We start from the raw sequence: 17,560 nt of genomic DNA, 5'->3' as shown, positions 1-17,560 counted from the left end.
TGGGGGGAATGTACGGATGCAAGAGTTCACTGATATAAGCTGGGGCTTGACCATGAAGACTTCTGTAAGTCAGGACCAGAATCTTAAACTGGACTCTGAAGTTAATGGGGAGCCAGTGCAGCTGGATCAGTAACGGTGTGGTGTGAGAATACCAGCAGCAGCATTCTGAACTCCTGGAGACGCTCCAGGCAGTTTCTGCTAAGACGAGTAAATGAAGCGTTACAATAATCCAGATGTGAGGAAATGAATGCATGGATAGCAATCTCAAGTTCAAAATGTGACACAATGGGACTTAACTTAGACAAGGTTCTGTAAATGATAGAAGCAAGAGTGAACCAGAGATTTGACATGAGTATCTAAAGAGAACGCGGGGTCAAAGGTTACACCAAGGTTTCTGATGGAAGATTTAGCAAATTTGCCAAGAACACCAAGAGCTTCCATTATCCTGGGTATAAATCTATCAGGGGCAAAAATGAGGACTTCATTTTTTTCATCATTAAGTTGGAGAAAGTTATCAGCCATCCACCTTGCTGCATGGCTGTGATGCTGCTTCTCTGCTGGAGCTGGAGGAGCTGCTCAGAGGTGCTAGCTTGGTTAGATGCTCACTGTTAGACCTGAATTAGTCTGTGCTGGGTCTTTGTGGGGGCTGTTGTGTGTGTTAATTACCTTGTGGTCGTGTCCCAGTGTTTTACCTGCGGTGCCGACAGAAACAAAAAATGCTGGGACGTTTTTCCCTCCTGGGTCCTCCCTCTTTGTGGTCAGTTTGTTTTTCCAGCTGCAGACACAACTGTCCCTCTAGTTTTTGTTGATTTTTTTCCCCCACTTTGTTCGTAGTCACATTTCTCCAGAGGTGCACCTTCGGTTACTGCGTAGGTTCAGAGCGGGTTCCTGTAACCTCCTTGCGCACTTCTCGGGTGGACTTAGATGTTGGTGGTTTTCCCCTTGAGAAGTGTTCCACACATTTTATCATCCACAACACGACACTCACTTCTGTCTGTCTCACTGTCGTACTCAAAGAAATCCCATATGGGACTTTCTCCCAACTTTTACTGTGCCAGTATTTTGTGGACTGGCACGGTGAGCAGGCACACACACACACACACACACACACACACACACACACACACACACACAAACACACACACACACACACACACACACACACACACACACACACACACACACACACACACACACACACACACACACACCTACTGAGGTGCCAGATGGTGCTCTCAGCTAAAACTGCAAGAGCTGAAAAGTGATGTCATATGCACAAACCTTTACAAAAACTTATAAACACAAAACATTTTATCTATAATTTCAGTTTGTTTTAGTTAGATTGTAAGTTAGTTGTCATTTTTATTTATTTCAATTGATAAAAATGTTTTTTCAATTTCAGTTTTTGTTATTTTGTTCGTTTTTTATTAACAATAATCAGTCAGCACCTGACAGGCCTTCAGCAAATCTAGAACAAGTGCAGTTTTACTGAACAGTTTCCACCTTCTGCTGAAAATGAACTGTTAAACAGAGCAGTTACAACAAGGGAACAAATCAGAGGACTAGATGTTCTACCTTTCCCAGCATATTCCACCTGCTGGCTCATGTGGTTGTTCATAAAAGAACAAAAATGCAGTCACCAACCGGAAATGTAATTGTGGTGGCGGGCTGTGGTTCGGAGCACTGCTGCAGGGGAGAGGTGGGGTTTGCGAGGCGCTCGGGGGGGACAGGCGGTCGGGCCTGGGATTGATTGTGTGTGTTTTTGTCTTTTTGCGCAGTAGCTGGCAGGAGGAGGGAGCTGAGCTGAGGTGGATGCCTGCCACACATGTAAAAGTTACAGAAAGAGAACCCAATAAAAAGAGTATTGAGTCATAAAACCCGGTGTTGCTGTGTGTGTGTTTCAGGACTGACTGTAGGCTTTAGTGCTACAGTAATCAGAAGTGAAAGAAGAATTTTGATCTTTTAGTAAAAGCAAAAATGCCATTATGGAAATATTTGGCCCTGAACATCCAGTGTTTCCAAAAAACCCCAAAGAAAAGCAACTTATATAGCTTACAATGTACTGTTCCATGATATGTATGTAATATACACAGGCTCATTACCAACCACAGCTGGCCATTTTAAGTCGCTGTATCTGTAAAGTCCTGGACGACCTGTAATTTTCTTATTTTGAAGTCAGACAAAATCCAATTTATTGAATTACTTGAATTACTCCTCTAGGCCCACCACCCACAGAAGGCACCGTAGGGGTCAGTTGCAGTGTATTTCAGACAGCAGTCAAGGACATAGTCTCTCGCAGTCCGATACCCAGCTACTAAGGCTGGTAACTGGGACACAGAACATCACCTCTCTGGTGGGGACGGAGCCTGAGCTTGTGCCTGAGGTTTAGAGATACCAGCTATACTCTGTTCCAGTCTGGAGTTGGTCTTGGTGAGAGGCTGCTGGCTGGGGTGGTATCCTGCACTCCCTTGGCTCGCTGCCTGTGCATTGGTGTTTTCACCGGCGTGTCTTCTGGTTGGGGAACAGGTCCTGACTGTCATTTGCACTTATGCACCAAACTGACACTGATGCACACTTAGATGTATTTGAAATATATATCCTCAAATTATTCATGTGTACATAATATTTTTCTGATATTTATCTTGTAGTACGTGCAAAATGTTTGATTGTCCTGATCAACAGGGGTGTTGCCAAAGCATGGACATGGGCCCACTTTGGCCAGGGTTTTGGTCCTATCTTGCTGGATGGGGTTCAGTGCACAGGTAATGAACTCTCTCTGGAAGACTGTCCCCATAACAACTGGGAGCAACACAACTGTGAACACATGGAAGATGCGGGAGTGTCCTGCAATCCATACACAGGTCAGAGCCAGTACACACTAACTCACACATTGATATTAGACAGCACTACAGTGTTTTCTGTAGGAAGCAACTGTCCTTTGGTCAACCAATACGATATACCAAACATAACAGGCACTAGGAGATGGAGGAAAGCTAAATCAGGAGGACGCATTTCAGTATAAATGATATTACTGTCTCAGATGTGTCACAGATTGAGCATTTTTGAACAATCATCTGGACCTTGAGAGTATGATTGTCCCTGTCGCCTTCCAATATAAGTGTGGTGTGTGTTTCTGTATGTAATGGTTGGTAAGCCCAGTAACTAAGAGCAGTTATGTTCCATCAGTAGCAGAATCAGCTGGTTTTCATGGGCGCGGTCCACATACTCAGCTCTGCTGTTCAACCCACAAATGTGGCTCCGTTTAAGGAGATGGTTAAAGGTTTGTTGCCAATAAGCATTGTTACAGCAAAGAAGTAATTGATCAAACACACATTTCTAAGATTATATTGCTGTGAAGTTTTTAAAAACACTTGTGAATCCTAAAGACTTCGATGATCACTTAACTTTTCCTTTAGGAACCCCATAAAGTCACCGATTTTTGTTTTGAGTAAAATGTCCTAAAAACTTGTGTTAACATGCAGGTTGGTCATCATTTTGCCTACCTACACCAGCATCAGTTTTATGCTGCGGCAGCATTACTGTGAAGTCCAACCTAAGCTTAGCAGCCTTTGAAAGACCACAAACACTAAAGTGAATGAAATTTGTCACCCATAAGTATGTAACCTAATGATGTGTGGCTGCAGACGGTGCGGTTCGCCTGGTGGGAGCAAACAGTCACTGGGAGGGTCGAGTGGAGATTTACTACCAGGGGCAATGGGGCACTGTCTGTGATGACAGCTGGACTGAGCTCAATGCCCAGGTAGTGTGCAGGCAGCTTGGCTTCAGGTCAGTGCATCCTTACATCTGACTCATACAGCTCTGTGCCTCTGTATTGTCATCAGGGTTATTATAGTTAACGAAAACGAACGAAATAACGAAAACTGAAATTGAAAAAACATTGTCGTTAACTGAAATAAATAAAAACTATAATTAAAAGGAAAAAACGATAACTAATTAAAACTGAATTGTGAGTTTACAAAACTAACTAAAACTAACTGAAATTATCGATAAACTGACTTTCATTTACTTGTTTTTTGGGGGGTTTTTTTTTAAGCCTTGTGGATTGATATGAAATCATTGTTTCCGCTCTCCGAGTTTAAGCTGGGAGCGCCACAGGACAACTGTGTGAGTGCGCATGTGCGTGCGCTCGCCGCGCTGGTCCGCAAAGTAATGGCTGCGGTCTGCCGAGAAAGCGGCAGAGTCCCGTATGGAGGTTCTTTGAGTACAAACACCTGCACACGACCACAAGGTAATTAACACACACAATCCAGCTACACAAGCATAAATGCGGACATGAGGTCGGCAACTTCTGTAGCTTGTGTACAGAGGCCGCAAAGACCCTGCAGGTTTAATTAGCGAGCATCTAACCAAGCTAGCTCCAAAACAGAAGCAGCTTCAGGTGGTGAGAACATCAGGATGCAGCTGGATTTGAGCTTTGACTCCTTCAAAGAGTTTGTTTTTGTTTAACACCACATGTAGGCGTTATTAATCTGCTGCACTGATGCTGAACTTTATTGTGGAGTTTATTGTAGAATTTATTGAGTTTGGGAGTTCATGTTTTTCTTTGTTTCTCCCTGTTGATGTTCATGTGTGTCCTTAATATTACACAAATTTAGCATGTCTTGGTTGTTGACTATATTTCTTTAAACTGTATCTTTTGTCAAGTTTTCATTACACAATAGTCACTTTTGCGCCTTGAATCTTGCACCTGATCAGGTATGAAAATACTAAAACTAATACTGAAACTAACTGAAACTAACTAAAACTAAGCATGAAACCAAAAATAAAAACTAATAAAAACGAGCAAAACCTCTCTGAAAACTAATTAAAACTAACTGAATTAGAGAAATAAAAGTAAAAACTAACTAAAACTAAACTATAATGTAAAATCCAAAACTATTATAACCCTGATTGTCATCATTACATCATTACTATCAGTCTCACCACATGTTAATAGTTCTTTTCATAAGTATTCCCAGAGTACATCACCAAATTCAGTTCAGGATAGAGTTTCACTGCAATGAAATCCTGCTGCAGACTGAAAGTGGCACACAGCAGTGACAGCTGCTTTAAACAAACTGAGTAGTAATCACTCCTGCATTTGCTAAATCAGCTCATTTACAAGATCACTTGTTAAAAAAATACATAAATGAAGTAATAATGATTATGTTGGGTTTTGTGTGTTTTCCACCAGTTCAAAAGAATTCCCAACATGCGTGAGGCTGTCCAAAGAAAACCACATTTGCAATATGCATAATTTAAATCTGAATGAATTTATAGGGAACTATAGGTTTTGTTGGTACAGATTATTTGTTTATCTCATTAAAACATTTTCCCTGTCTCCAGGGGGCAAGCAGGAGTGGCTCCTAACCGAGCGTATGAGGAAGGTCGTGGATTGATCCTGCTGGATGAGGTGCAGTGTCAGGGCACAGAGGCCAGTTTACTGGCCTGCACTCATTCTCAGTGGGGACAACATGACTGCTCACACAGTGAGGATGTAGGTGTCTTCTGTGACAGGAAAGGTGATACCAATGAGATAGCAAGCAATTTTCCACCTATAGGTAAGTAATGACAATAGCTGCTTTGGAAAAACAGAAAATACTTTTCCGATTCTGTGCAGCCATGGCCAGCGCTTACTAAAGCTCTGAACTTGGTACCCCACTGTGGCACCGCAGTGATGGCACATTTCCCTCTAATCTTTGTTTTCAGGCCTTCTGGTGCGTTTGGCTGCTGGAGAGACCAGCAGGGAGGGCAGAGTGGAAGTCTTTATGAACGGCCAGTGGGGAAGCGTGTGCGATGATGGATGGAATGATGTTAACGCAGCTGTAGTTTGCAGACAGCTGGGATTCACGTTAGTGTAATCATATTTTACAGACACATTTGTCATAGAAAACTACACAGTAGCTAATGGATTTTCCTAATGTAAGTGGAAAAGATCCATTCTGTTGTGCTTTAAACTGAGGGGTGAAAATAATATGCATAACGTGCAAATTTCATTAGCGAAAGAGAACAACTTTATTGTAACACACACACAGTGAAATTTAACCCATCACACATGTAGTATGTAGCACATACAGCACAACGTGTGGAGCAGGGGGCAGCTAGAAAGCGTCCAGGGAGCAACTAGGGGGGGTTAAGGGCCTCGCTCAAGGGCACACAGTGGAGACTGGTCCTGGCACTTCACCCTCACCAATGCAGTTTTCCACGCCAGTCTTTCCTAGATGGTTTCAGATTACAGACGGTTTTCAGTCCCTCCGACGGCTCCAATCCAATTTTTCCAGTACATGCCGGTCGAGCCACGGATTTGTCCTCTTCTCTAGGCCACCACTCCCAGAAGCTCAGTACATTAGCAATTTAGGATCCACACACACACACACACACACACACACACACACACACACTGACTGACTGCCAAAGCACAGAAGCTCAGATTACTACACAGAGGCAGTTCTATTTTATTCTTTGCTAAGGATGCCTTTTCTATATCTTTGAATAGCAAAGAGTTGTTGGCTGCTTTCTTATCATTACTAATTCTTAAATCATTAACTACTTAACTATTATTTATGGTTACAGTTCATACAGACAGCTGTTGTAGTGTGCATGTGACAGGGACAGTGCATAAAGCTCTGCATGAATGTATATGAACAGGTGATTGTGGCTTACAGTGTGCCTACAAAAATGAATGTTTCTACAATTACAGAGATAGACAGTAGTCACAATACAGCACATGAGCGACACAAAATTACGCACATGCTAAAAAAAAAAGTGTGGAATCTTTTTGTGTCTGCATGCTGTCCTTGCAGAGGTGTGGCTAAAGCTCGATCCATGGCCTATTTTGGTGAGGGTCAAGGTCCAATCCATCTGGACAATGTGCGATGCTTAGGAAGCGAAATCTTCTTAGACCAGTGTCCAGCTGATGGACGAGAGGGCCACGATTGTCGCCACAGTGAGGATGCAGGTGTCATCTGCGATTATAAGCTAGATCCTGTGGGAGGTGGTGCCGTTTCACTGCAGACCTGTGGTCTGAGACTCAGTCATCAGCGTCGCCAGCGTAGAATCATAGGAGGAGAAAAGTCACTAAGGTTAACAAGCACACATGCACTCATGAACGTCATGTTAGTGGATCATTTTTAGTCTAAAACAGCTCTGACAGACTTACTCTGAATTTTCTCTGATTTCAGGGGTGAGTGGCCCTGGCAGGTGTCCCTGTGGCTCAGGTCTCAGTCTAAAGGTAATCATCCTCTGTGTGGTGCATCACTCATCAGCTCCTGTTGGCTTCTTACTGCTGCCCACTGCTTCAAGAGGTAGGAGACTGCTCCCTCTAATGGTCATATGTTACCATTAGGAATATTAAACATATCAGAAATTTACACCACTAAGTTTTTTAGCTATGCACAGATATTAAGACCTGTAAAATATGCAAAGAATTTTAGCAAACTGAACACAAACTTAGGTGGGAGTTGTGAATGGGGTCAGAGCTGAACTGTGAAAATTTTAGTTGCTTTGCATGTCTCTGAATCATATTTGTATTTTTTCCCAACAAGTTAAACACATCTACAACCAAATAAGAAATATTTAACTATTTAAATTTAAATATTACAGCTGCTGGATAGTGTAGTAACAACAATATTGTCTTTGGTCAGGGGTTTGCATCCCAGCCAGGTCGCCAGGCTAGGCCCACCATGCTACCAAGTCTGCCTCAAAATATGAGCAAGAGATATACAGTTGAAGCCACACAGCTCGTACCTCATCCAGATTAACAAGGTTGACATCAGGTGTTGAGGAACCAGGAAACCAGGACATACTGATGATAAGTGGGCTACTGGAACTAGGATATGGCATAAGTGGACAACAGATGAGAATAGGGAGCTATTGGAATGCTACTAAGAGGATATGGGACGAATGGATCGCTGAGGATGGGGTGGCTGTGGCTCAAGCAGTAGAGCAGGTCACCTGCTATTACGACGGTTGGTGGTTCGATCCCTGGCTGCTCCAATCTGCATGCCAAAGGGCAACATACTTAACCCCAAGAGTGTGTGTGTGTGTGTGTGTGTGTGTGTGTGTGTGTGTGTGAATGAGGCATGTTGTATGAAGTTGAGTGCTCAACTTAGAGTAGAAAAGTGTTACATAAGAACCAGTCCATTTACTATTTGAAACCCAACATCCAGACTAAAATCAAAACAACTAGCAGCTCAGTGTTGCAGCTGCTATCACAACTAGAGATTGATGAGGTGCACTGCAAATGCTACAGCAATGGGGACCCAAGATGTCAGATCACCTCAAGGTGCTTCATATTGTAGGTAAAGACCCTACAATAATACAGAGAAAACCCAACAGTCAAAACGACCCCCTATGAGCAGCACTTGGTGACAGTGGAAAGGAAAAACTCCCTTTAACAGGAAGAAACCTGCAGCAGAACCAGGCTCAGGGAGGGGGGGGTCATCTGCTGTGACCGGTTGAGGCTGAGATTGGGTACCAAGCCCCAACAACAACTGAAACACTGAACGCAAGAGCAGCTGACCTGGAAGAGAAGATCATGGTAATCTGGACCCTCCATGGCTGATTACCAAGACTACAAGAAGTACCATCTGAAAGTCTAGTAGAGGGTGTGAATGCCACAGTAATCCCCACTGCAACCATCACTGAAACCAACCAGCTGATCTATACCACACCAACAGTGATCCTTGAGATGCTTGGCTCTAAGATAACCAGCCACAAGGAGCAGTACCCTCCATGGAAAAGACGATTGGAGGCTAAGATCAAGGCAGCACAGAGGGAGGTTAGCCAGCTATCAGAGCTGCAGAAAGGTGTGATAAAGAAGGTGGTGCCTAAGAAGTGCAACAGGCTGTTCATACCTGAGGCCTTAGAGACTGACAAACAGAGACTCACAGCTTGGCTAACTGCCTGAGGAGGTATACCAGAGAGACAGAAGCCAGGAAAATAAACCGGATGTTCTCCACTGAACCATCCAAGGTGTACTCTCAGTGGCAGGGGAACAAGATGAGAACAGCACCTCCAACGAGGCTGAAGATGGAGCAATACTGGAAGAGCATATGGAAGAAGGACGCAACACACAACAACAACGTTCAGTGGCTACTGGATCTAAGAGCAGACCACAGCAACCTCCCTGAACAGGCTCCAGTAACCATCACAGTGGCAGACATCCAGGAAAGAGTGTCACACATGAAGAGCTGGACAGCACCAGGCCCTGATATGATTCACACCTACTGGCGACAGAAGCTAACTGCACTCCATGAGCACCTGGCAGCACCAATGAACCAGCTGTCATTGGATGAGACACACATGGAATGGATAACTGAAAACCAGACAGTCCTGATCTCCAAGGATCCTCTGAAGGGACCAGTTCCAGTGTGCCACTACATGGAAGCTCCTGTTAAAAGGTTAAAATGAACAGGCACGTGGCTCAATACATGAGCGGTGCCCAGAGGGGCGAAACACCAGCTACTGGTAGATAGAGCAGTCGCTGACCAACCTGTGACTACAAGAAAGCCTAACTCAGTGCCTCACACGTGGTGTATGAGATCAACTAGAGGCCAACTTCAAGCCAACTGCACAAGTCACCATCAAGTGTATGATTTACCAAGGAGATGCTCTGTCCCCACTGCTGTTCTGCATAGGTCTGAACCCCCTCAGCCAGATCATTAACAAGACTGGCTGCAGCCACTGATTACAGACTGGAGCAAACTTTAGCCACCGCCTCTACATGGATGATGTTACAACCCCCTACGGGCCACAGGGAGTGTAACATAATACACAGGCAAACCACAAACTGAGTCCTGTGTGCATTTATTTACAATTATTTATAATCAGCTATTTACAATTAACTCAATGTTATCAAAACAAAAAGGGAAGCGTGTCAAATGTCAGGGTCTCCAAGGCTAAAATTCAGTTCAGGAATGTTTGTGGGTTTTATGATCAGTGTAACACACAACTGGGTCTGCACTGGAGCCAACATAGGCTTCAGAATGATGTAAGCTGAGGAGCACAGCCAATGTTCCCTTCTCAGTGGTGGAGTAGTTAGCTGATGTTGTTTAAACCTAACTGAGGAGTATGACACCGGGTGACTGATACCATCTGCTCCATCCTGCAGTAGTACTGCTCCAGCTCCTGTTGCACCAGCATCTTCTCCCTACTTGAAGGGTGGGGTGAAGTCAGGTGTGGCTAGCACAGGGGCGCTGCAGAGAGTAGACTTGGCACAGTCAAAGGCATACTGATATTCAACAGTCTGTACAAAAGGCTCAATTGGGCTGCACACCCGGGTGAGTGGGTCTCCCACCACTGAAAACTCACAGCAAAAGAATCTGTAATACCCAGCCAAACCCAAGAACCGCCGGAGCGCAGATCCTGTGGTGGGTGTGGGGTAGGACAAAAATTGCCTCCACTCCACAGGACACACGAGACCGCGTCCAACTTGCTTACCCAGATATGTTACAACAGCCTTCCCAAACTCATACTTGGCCTGGTTTAGGGTCAAAGAAGCTTGAGCTAAATAGGTAAACAGTTCTTAGAGTGGCACTATGATCAGACCAGTGAGACGACTATACTACAACATCATCCAAGACCACATTGCAGGTGGGAATGAATAATTCCTAACACTGAAAAGTGGCTGGTGCGTTATAATCCCAAAGGCCATCACAGTATACTGCAAGAAATGGTCGGAGGTGATGAAAGCAGAAATATCAGAGGCTTGGGGAGTAGGTGGAACCTGCCAGTACCCCTTCAACAAATCTAGCTTAGGGGCACCAGGGTGGCTCTGCGGATGAGCAGGTGAGCATTTATGCCACAAGGTGGAGCAGGTGGCACAGGTTCGCATCCCGACCTGTTTCTATTTACCTTCCACATCTTTCTCCTCCAGCATTCAAGTCTCTCTCTTCACCGTACACTGTCAAATAAGGGCCAAAAAAAACAAATGTAAAAAAAAACTTAGTAATGTAGGTAGCAGCCGGGGGGGGGGCAAAGGCAGCGTGGCTGCATTTAACCTTCCAAAAGTCCATACAGACCCGAGGAGAAGCTCCACGAGCTGAGCCTGGGCATGGCTAAACCATTTTCAAGAAGATACGTCACCTCCTTATCATTATGTCTGTGTAGATTCTCAGTTATCCAGGTCATAGTAGTCTCTGGAGCTTGAAAAAGGCGACTGGACTTCTTTTTGTTTCTTGAAGACGTTTCACCTCTCATCCGAAAGGCTTCTTCAGTTCTCAACCAAATGGTGGATACCTGGGTCTCTCCACCTTTTGGTTGAGAACTGAAGAAGCCTTTCGGATGAGAGGTGAAACGTCTTCAAGAAACAAAAAGAAGTCCAGTCGCCTTTTTCAAGCTCCAGAGCCTCCTTATCATTAGTTCTCTTTTCAGCAGAGGGCAACAATATGCTTAATGGGAAGGGAGTTACCAACATCAGTATCATGCAGTGGTTCTGCAGGGTTCTGGAGGGTTCTGCAGGGTTCTGCAGGGTTCTGCAGGGTTCTGGAGGGTTGGGGGCTGTGATCTTTTTCTGTCGGCTCTCACGGGTGTTGTTATGGGTTAGGGCAAACTCCTCGGCCCTGCCTCCTGCAGGGTAGTTACCTGTGTGGTAGTTATAACGCAGTGCTGTGAACTCACACAGTGTGTTACAGTCAGTAACTTTGCTTGCTGGACACCATCTGTGAAAAAGCAGACTCACAAACGTGGCTCCATTTAACAAACAGGCTTTCCAACAGTACCACATAATCAAGCAAACACAACTTTTTGTACCAAGTTTATATAAGAAATTATATATTCAACTTTTGGTTATGTTTTTATTTTTTAAGCCTGATGTTTATACAGTTGTAAGACTGTATATTAATTATTATCTATTAATTAAGACCACCGTTTCTAACTGACTTTTCACCTTCAGATTTGGCAGAGACCCGGCCCGATATGTCTTGCGTCTCGGTGACTACCACACCGGGGAACAGGATGACTTTGAACGCTCCTTGTCTCCAGAGCGCATCATCATCCACAGAAAGTACCACAGTCAAAGCTGGGAGTATGATATAGCCCTGCTGCGGCTCAAAGGCACAGAGGGAAACTGTGTGGCATTCAACCCTCACACTGCAACTGTGTGTCTGCCAGAGCCGGGTAATAAGTGGGAGAAGAGGCCAGCTGCCTGTGTAATCACTGGCTGGGGCATCACAGGTAACTTCCCTGCTCATACTGCATCATCACATGTTGGCTCTGTGTTTGTTACAGGAGTTGATGTGCTGCAGAATGAGACGGTTAGGTCTCTATTTAGATTTTTTTGTTGTCCTTATCGTTTGTCATTTTTATTTACTGAGCATAATGTAGAAAAATTCATTTAGTAACAGAGTCAATATATCATTTGTGTAGCAGAGCGGCTGTGAGTACACAACACAGGTGAGAGGAAACTGGGACAGAGTCAGCCTGTGTGTTCATCTTCCATAGAGTAGCAGAAATATATCCATAGCAGACTTTTTCATCCCTCAGTCTGTGTTGGCATTGTTCCCCAAAATCCAGCAGCAGTCAGGGTTTATGAAACAAGAACCCAGTTACTGTTTAAAAGAAACCTGATTGTTGCTGGACCATCACTTTGGAGCCTCCTTCTAATCAGTGCTACAGATAACCGGGGCTTAAAGTGGATTTTGCAGGCACAGGAACCCTAAGGTTCTGTGTAGCGGCGTAATGTGGAGAAAAGAGTCCATCGGAAATAAGTCACATAATAATTTGTGAAGCTGACCTGTGCAGTTATTACCTGCTCCTTGTGGGTTTGGCCAGCTGAACACAACAAATGTTTCACAGGCTGTGTGGCTGATCTCCAACAGACACCTTGAAGCTAAGGTAGAATTCAGTGATCAGCACCATCAGCTTAAATATAAGCTGCTGTCTGAGACCACTGCACTACTGCTGCACCAGTGTAGCCTGAACTAAACCCCACAAACCTGCTTCACAGGTCTGCAGTTCAGTAACACAGAGTTAGTATACTTCAGTTTGCTTTGCAAGACGTTTCACAGCATAATTCAGCCACACATCGAGTCTGATCTGAAACTTTCCACTTGCTGCAGTCCTTAAATAATCTCCCATCTTCCTCTCCCGTCCTTTGTCTCATATCTTTCACCGTTTCACTGCATCACACAGGTTTTTTTCTCCCGGGGACACAGAGCTCTGACACGCTTTGTCACAGACTATTAATAATTAATAATAATTAATAACAACCTGATCATCAGATTGGAATCATAGAAGGTTCCAGAACACTGTTCAGGGTCCTTCCAACCCACTTTAACCCTCCATGTGACTCACTCAGTGTATGCCACACTTCTTTTTTTAATGTTCATTTTGGAGAAGCAAGTGTTACAATCTCCTCTGTGTACATTTCAGTGACCCCATCACAGTTGTGGTTGTGGGGCTGACACTGCAAGTCCAGTTTCTGTAGAATGAATGAACAAGTATGTGAGTGGAGAGGGGAGGGGGCACGCTCCTATTCTTCTTGCTTAGGGAGAAAACACAGTCAGTTGTTTGTGTTTGCCACAATTAAAACGGGGGTACAACATAGAGCATGACCGTTCTTTCATCTAACAGACATGTTTAATCCACAGGGATTACTGGTTTTACATAGTTTGTCCATTTTGACCAGGTCCCTTTGAATGACAGCTTCTCTAGAATATAAATGTCCCGTATAAGTTTAAACATTCACCAACTGTAGGAGCTTCTTGTAACCATTTTCTAGTGATAGTCTTTTTGCTTGCTGCCAGGAGCATTAACAGTTTTTATCTTTCAAAGTCCAGTTATCAAATGGCATGTCTCTGAAGTACAGGGCTTCACATTTACAGGGTGCTTTGAGTGAACACATAACTGCTCCCAGAATGCTTTAATCACTGGACAACCCCAGAAAATATGACGATGGTTTGCCTCACTTGTCCCAGCAGGAGGCTCCACTGTCCTGATGTTACAAAGTATCAAACAGTGTTGGAGCTCGAGGTCTTCCAGTGAGATTTGTTGATCCTTTCCCAGCTTTCAGAAGAGATAATTAAATTTCCTTCTTTTATCCTCTTATTTCTTATGTGCTCTGTGTCGCCTGGTATAGACAATAGAATACCATTATATAGTCTCGAAACAAGTTTCATGCATGACTCTGATTTCAACAGGGACAGAAACCCATTAAACTTGTTTCCCAAGTGTCTCGTAGATTGAGAGTAAAATAGGTCCTAACCTGCAGATATCATCCTTTTCCTGCCCTTTGCAGTTCCTTTTGGGATCCAGCCTTTAAATCTCCCATCATTCTGCTTTGGTTTAAAAGCTGAGTCAAAGGCACAGCGTCTGAGCATCGTGATCTGATTATCTATTTTACACATTTGAACCATCTTTTTCCAGGACTCCAGCATTGTGTGTAACATTGATGGTATCAACTCCTCTTGTAGATCTTTATCCATTAACACTGATATTAGAGGTATTCCTTCCACTGTTGAGCCTTCTATATCTTTCCATCCTGCATCATAAGATGGAGAGCAAAGACGGATCACTGGCCTTAACTGAGCTGCAGGGTAGCAGACCTGTAAGACTCAGTCCACCTTTCTCCTTCTTTAACTGCAGCGTTCTCTATCTCACCCTGACCTTTTCCCCTCCACAGATATACTGCAATATTCTAAAAATTGCCTTTCAGTTATCTGAATAGGTAAACATTGAAATACATACAGCAAGTATGTTCATCCTAACTGACCTGGAATATAAATTTGAAAAAGTTCATCTCTGTATGTCTGATTTCAGCGTTGAGGTTTGGAGTCCATAGTTGGCGTCAAAATAAAAATCCTTGGGTATTGTGACCCCTAAATACTTTTGTACAAGTTCCTACGTTTGTTCTGTGGATTGTAGTTCAGCGTTAAAATGTGTTTATCTTGGAACCTGATCATGAACCAAACTCTCCATAAAGTGTAGGTAGAGTTTGAGCTGGGTTTGTTATCATTAACAGTAAGTCATCTGCAAACAGGGGCAGCCTTTGTTCCCCAGATGCCATCTGAACTCCTGTTGTGTGTATGTCACACTTCTGCCTGCACTGGCCTTTATGATCATCTCACATCCACATTCAATTCAATTCAATTTTATTTATATAGCGCCAAATCACAACAAACAGTCGCTTCAAGGTGCTTTGTATTGCGGGTAAAGACCCTACAATCTTTAGGATGTTTTTTTATTCAGGATTCACTTGTATTTCTAGAAGATGCCTCGTTGTTATCGTCGTCACTGAGACTTGTTTCCGTCTCTTCTATATGTGCTTTCAGACTCGGAGTACTCGCGTACCCTGCTCCAGGCCTGGGTCTCCCTGCTTCCAGCCTTGAAATGTAAGAAGCGATATGGTAACCACTTCACCAGCCGCATGCTGTGTGCTGGGAGCCTGTCGAAGCAGCGCCGCGTGGACAGCTGCCAGGGTGACAGTGGGGGTCCTCTGGTTTGTGAAGGGGAAAGGGGTCGCTGGGTATTGACAGGAGTCATCTCTTGGGGTCACGGCTGTGGTAACCCTTCATTCCCTGGGGTTTACACACGTGTTAGCAGGTTTGTGCGATGGATTAACAAAGTCATCAACAAGCCCTACAAGAACTGATGATCGAGAGTGTTTTTCAGCCTGCTGAGTGTCTCAAGAGGAATTAGACCTGATGGTAATTACTGTCTGGTCACACCTGCGATCCTAAACTACACTGGTTTGAGTCGTTTAACTTTCCCGATTGCTTCAAACTGTATTTGAATGGCACTGTATGCTATTCTCAGTCTGACCTGAGAGCAGGTTTCCACAGAGCAGGAGACACCTGTGCTGAGTTCGCCCAAAACGGCTTCTGTTTGTTTCTCTTCCAGTTTCTGCTTTAATTCCAAACTGACAGAAGAGGAATGAGGACTGACACACCTGAGCCAAGAGAATTTGGATGTGGAGGGCCTTTGAACATTTCTCATATCTACATATGGCACAGATAAAAAGTGCTGCACTAACCAGTCATGAAAAATGTAATAACTCTGTAATAACTCTGTAATCTGTGCCTCAAAGATGGTCGTGGAGGCAGAAGTTACTGACTGTCAGCATTAAGTTAAAAACAGTGCATCTCCAGAATAATATATAACAGATTGATCTGCTTCATTGGCATTTCTCAGACTCACATATTTATGTATATTATAATATTTATTGGGAATCTAACCATTAAATAAATGTTACAGAGTTTATTGCTGTCAGTTAGAGGTCTAAACTAATCTAAGCTGTGGTTTTGATGAACTGTACAGCTGCTGAGAGGATTCATGTTTTAATAAGTGATGTGAGCAGGTGCATCAACAGACGGTTAAAATGCTGATTTAAAACCTTTGATCATTTCAGCAGATCTCTCTGTTACCTGGTGGGTGATCTAAATATTTTTGGACTATTGCGCTTCACGTGCAGCTGATGTCAGCAGTCAGTGTGCTCTGCACAGTATTATAGTGCTGATGCCACACCAAAGTGTGTGTGTGTACCGCTTTAGTGCAAAGGGTGTGCCATATTTGTGTTATTGTTGTATAATGTATCTATGCTGAGTTTAAGTTATACTGGTGGGTAACAAATCCATAACTCTTGATGCCTGCAGTGAGAGTCACTGCAAATCAGTCCCAGTTATTTACCATTTGCTCTTTCACAAAATATTCCTGAGGTTTCACTTCCAGGATAACAGCGTCCCAGTTCATGAGGCACGGCAGCTCCCGAACGGTTTTAAATGATGCCAAATGTTTACTATCCCTCCAGCAGGGTTCCAGAGAGCTAAACCAAAGCTGGTGGTGTGTGACAGCCAATCATCTTACTGAAAAGAGTTGGGTTTTTCCTTTAATTTGTCACCCCATTAAAACCACGGTGGTTAGCACAGCAAGAAGGGCTCGAGTCCACCTTGGCCCGGGGCGTTCTGTGTGGAGTTTGTTCTCTCTGTGTCTGTGTGGGTTCTCCGGTTTCCTCCCACAGTCCACAGACATGCATTTACTGGGATTAAGTTAGTGATTCTAAATGGCCCACAGGTGCGAATGGTTGTCTCTCTCTGTGTTAGGCCTGTGACAGGCTGGTGACCTGTACAGGTGTACCCTGCCTCTCACCTTATTGATTGATTGATTGATGGATGGCACCAATTCACAGCAACAGTCACCCCAAGGTGCTTCAGGCCTATACTGTAGGGAAGACCCTACAGTATTAGAGGGCAAACCCCAACATCTGATGACCCCCTACGAGCAGCACTTGGACCGTTTCAACTGGAAGAGGGCAGCAGCAGGACCAGGAGGAGCACCTGCTGCAGCCGATGGGGGGGGGATCATTGCTTTAAGAACCATGCTGATGGGATACTTCATATATCTAAGACATGTCTCACAAACCATTCAGTGTTGCTTGGACCCCAGCAGCCATGTGCAGGCTGAGCTGGTTGTGGCTAACGTGCTCATCACGGACATCATCAGCTTTTCAAAAGGAAAAATGAGGAGGGCCTCAGGTGAGAGGAGGCGGAGTTACCTGCTGTTGCAGATGCAGCATAAGCTGGTCACTGTGGGGCTCTTATTGCAGCAAAACTCTGTGTGTGTGTCT

At 44.2% G+C, this 17,560-nt stretch overlaps 1 protein-coding gene across 1 annotated transcript in view; it reads left to right on the top strand.

Moving 5' to 3' along the window:
• LOC115777542 (neurotrypsin) overlaps positions 1–17,071 on the top strand; it is a 39,368-nt gene extending 22,297 nt beyond the window's left edge. The window contains exons 7-14 of the mRNA XM_030725473.1: positions 2,683–2,861; positions 3,645–3,786; positions 5,347–5,561; positions 5,710–5,851; positions 6,804–7,082; positions 7,182–7,304; positions 11,894–12,174; positions 15,270–17,071. Of these exons, the coding sequence (XP_030581333.1) occupies positions 2,683–2,861; positions 3,645–3,786; positions 5,347–5,561; positions 5,710–5,851; positions 6,804–7,082; positions 7,182–7,304; positions 11,894–12,174; positions 15,270–15,589 (1,681 nt within the window). The 3' untranslated portion in view covers positions 15,590–17,071. The remainder of the gene's footprint in view (positions 1–2,682; positions 2,862–3,644; positions 3,787–5,346; positions 5,562–5,709; positions 5,852–6,803; positions 7,083–7,181; positions 7,305–11,893; positions 12,175–15,269) is intronic.
• Positions 17,072–17,560: the final 489 nt, after the last annotated feature.

This window comes from Archocentrus centrarchus, unplaced genomic scaffold (assembly GCF_007364275.1).
Source record: "Archocentrus centrarchus isolate MPI-CPG fArcCen1 unplaced genomic scaffold, fArcCen1 scaffold_55_ctg1, whole genome shotgun sequence".
NCBI lineage: Eukaryota > Metazoa > Chordata > Actinopteri > Cichliformes > Cichlidae > Archocentrus > Archocentrus centrarchus.
Note: the sequence above shows the minus strand (reverse complement) of the source record. Positions and strands in the feature narration are given on the sequence as shown.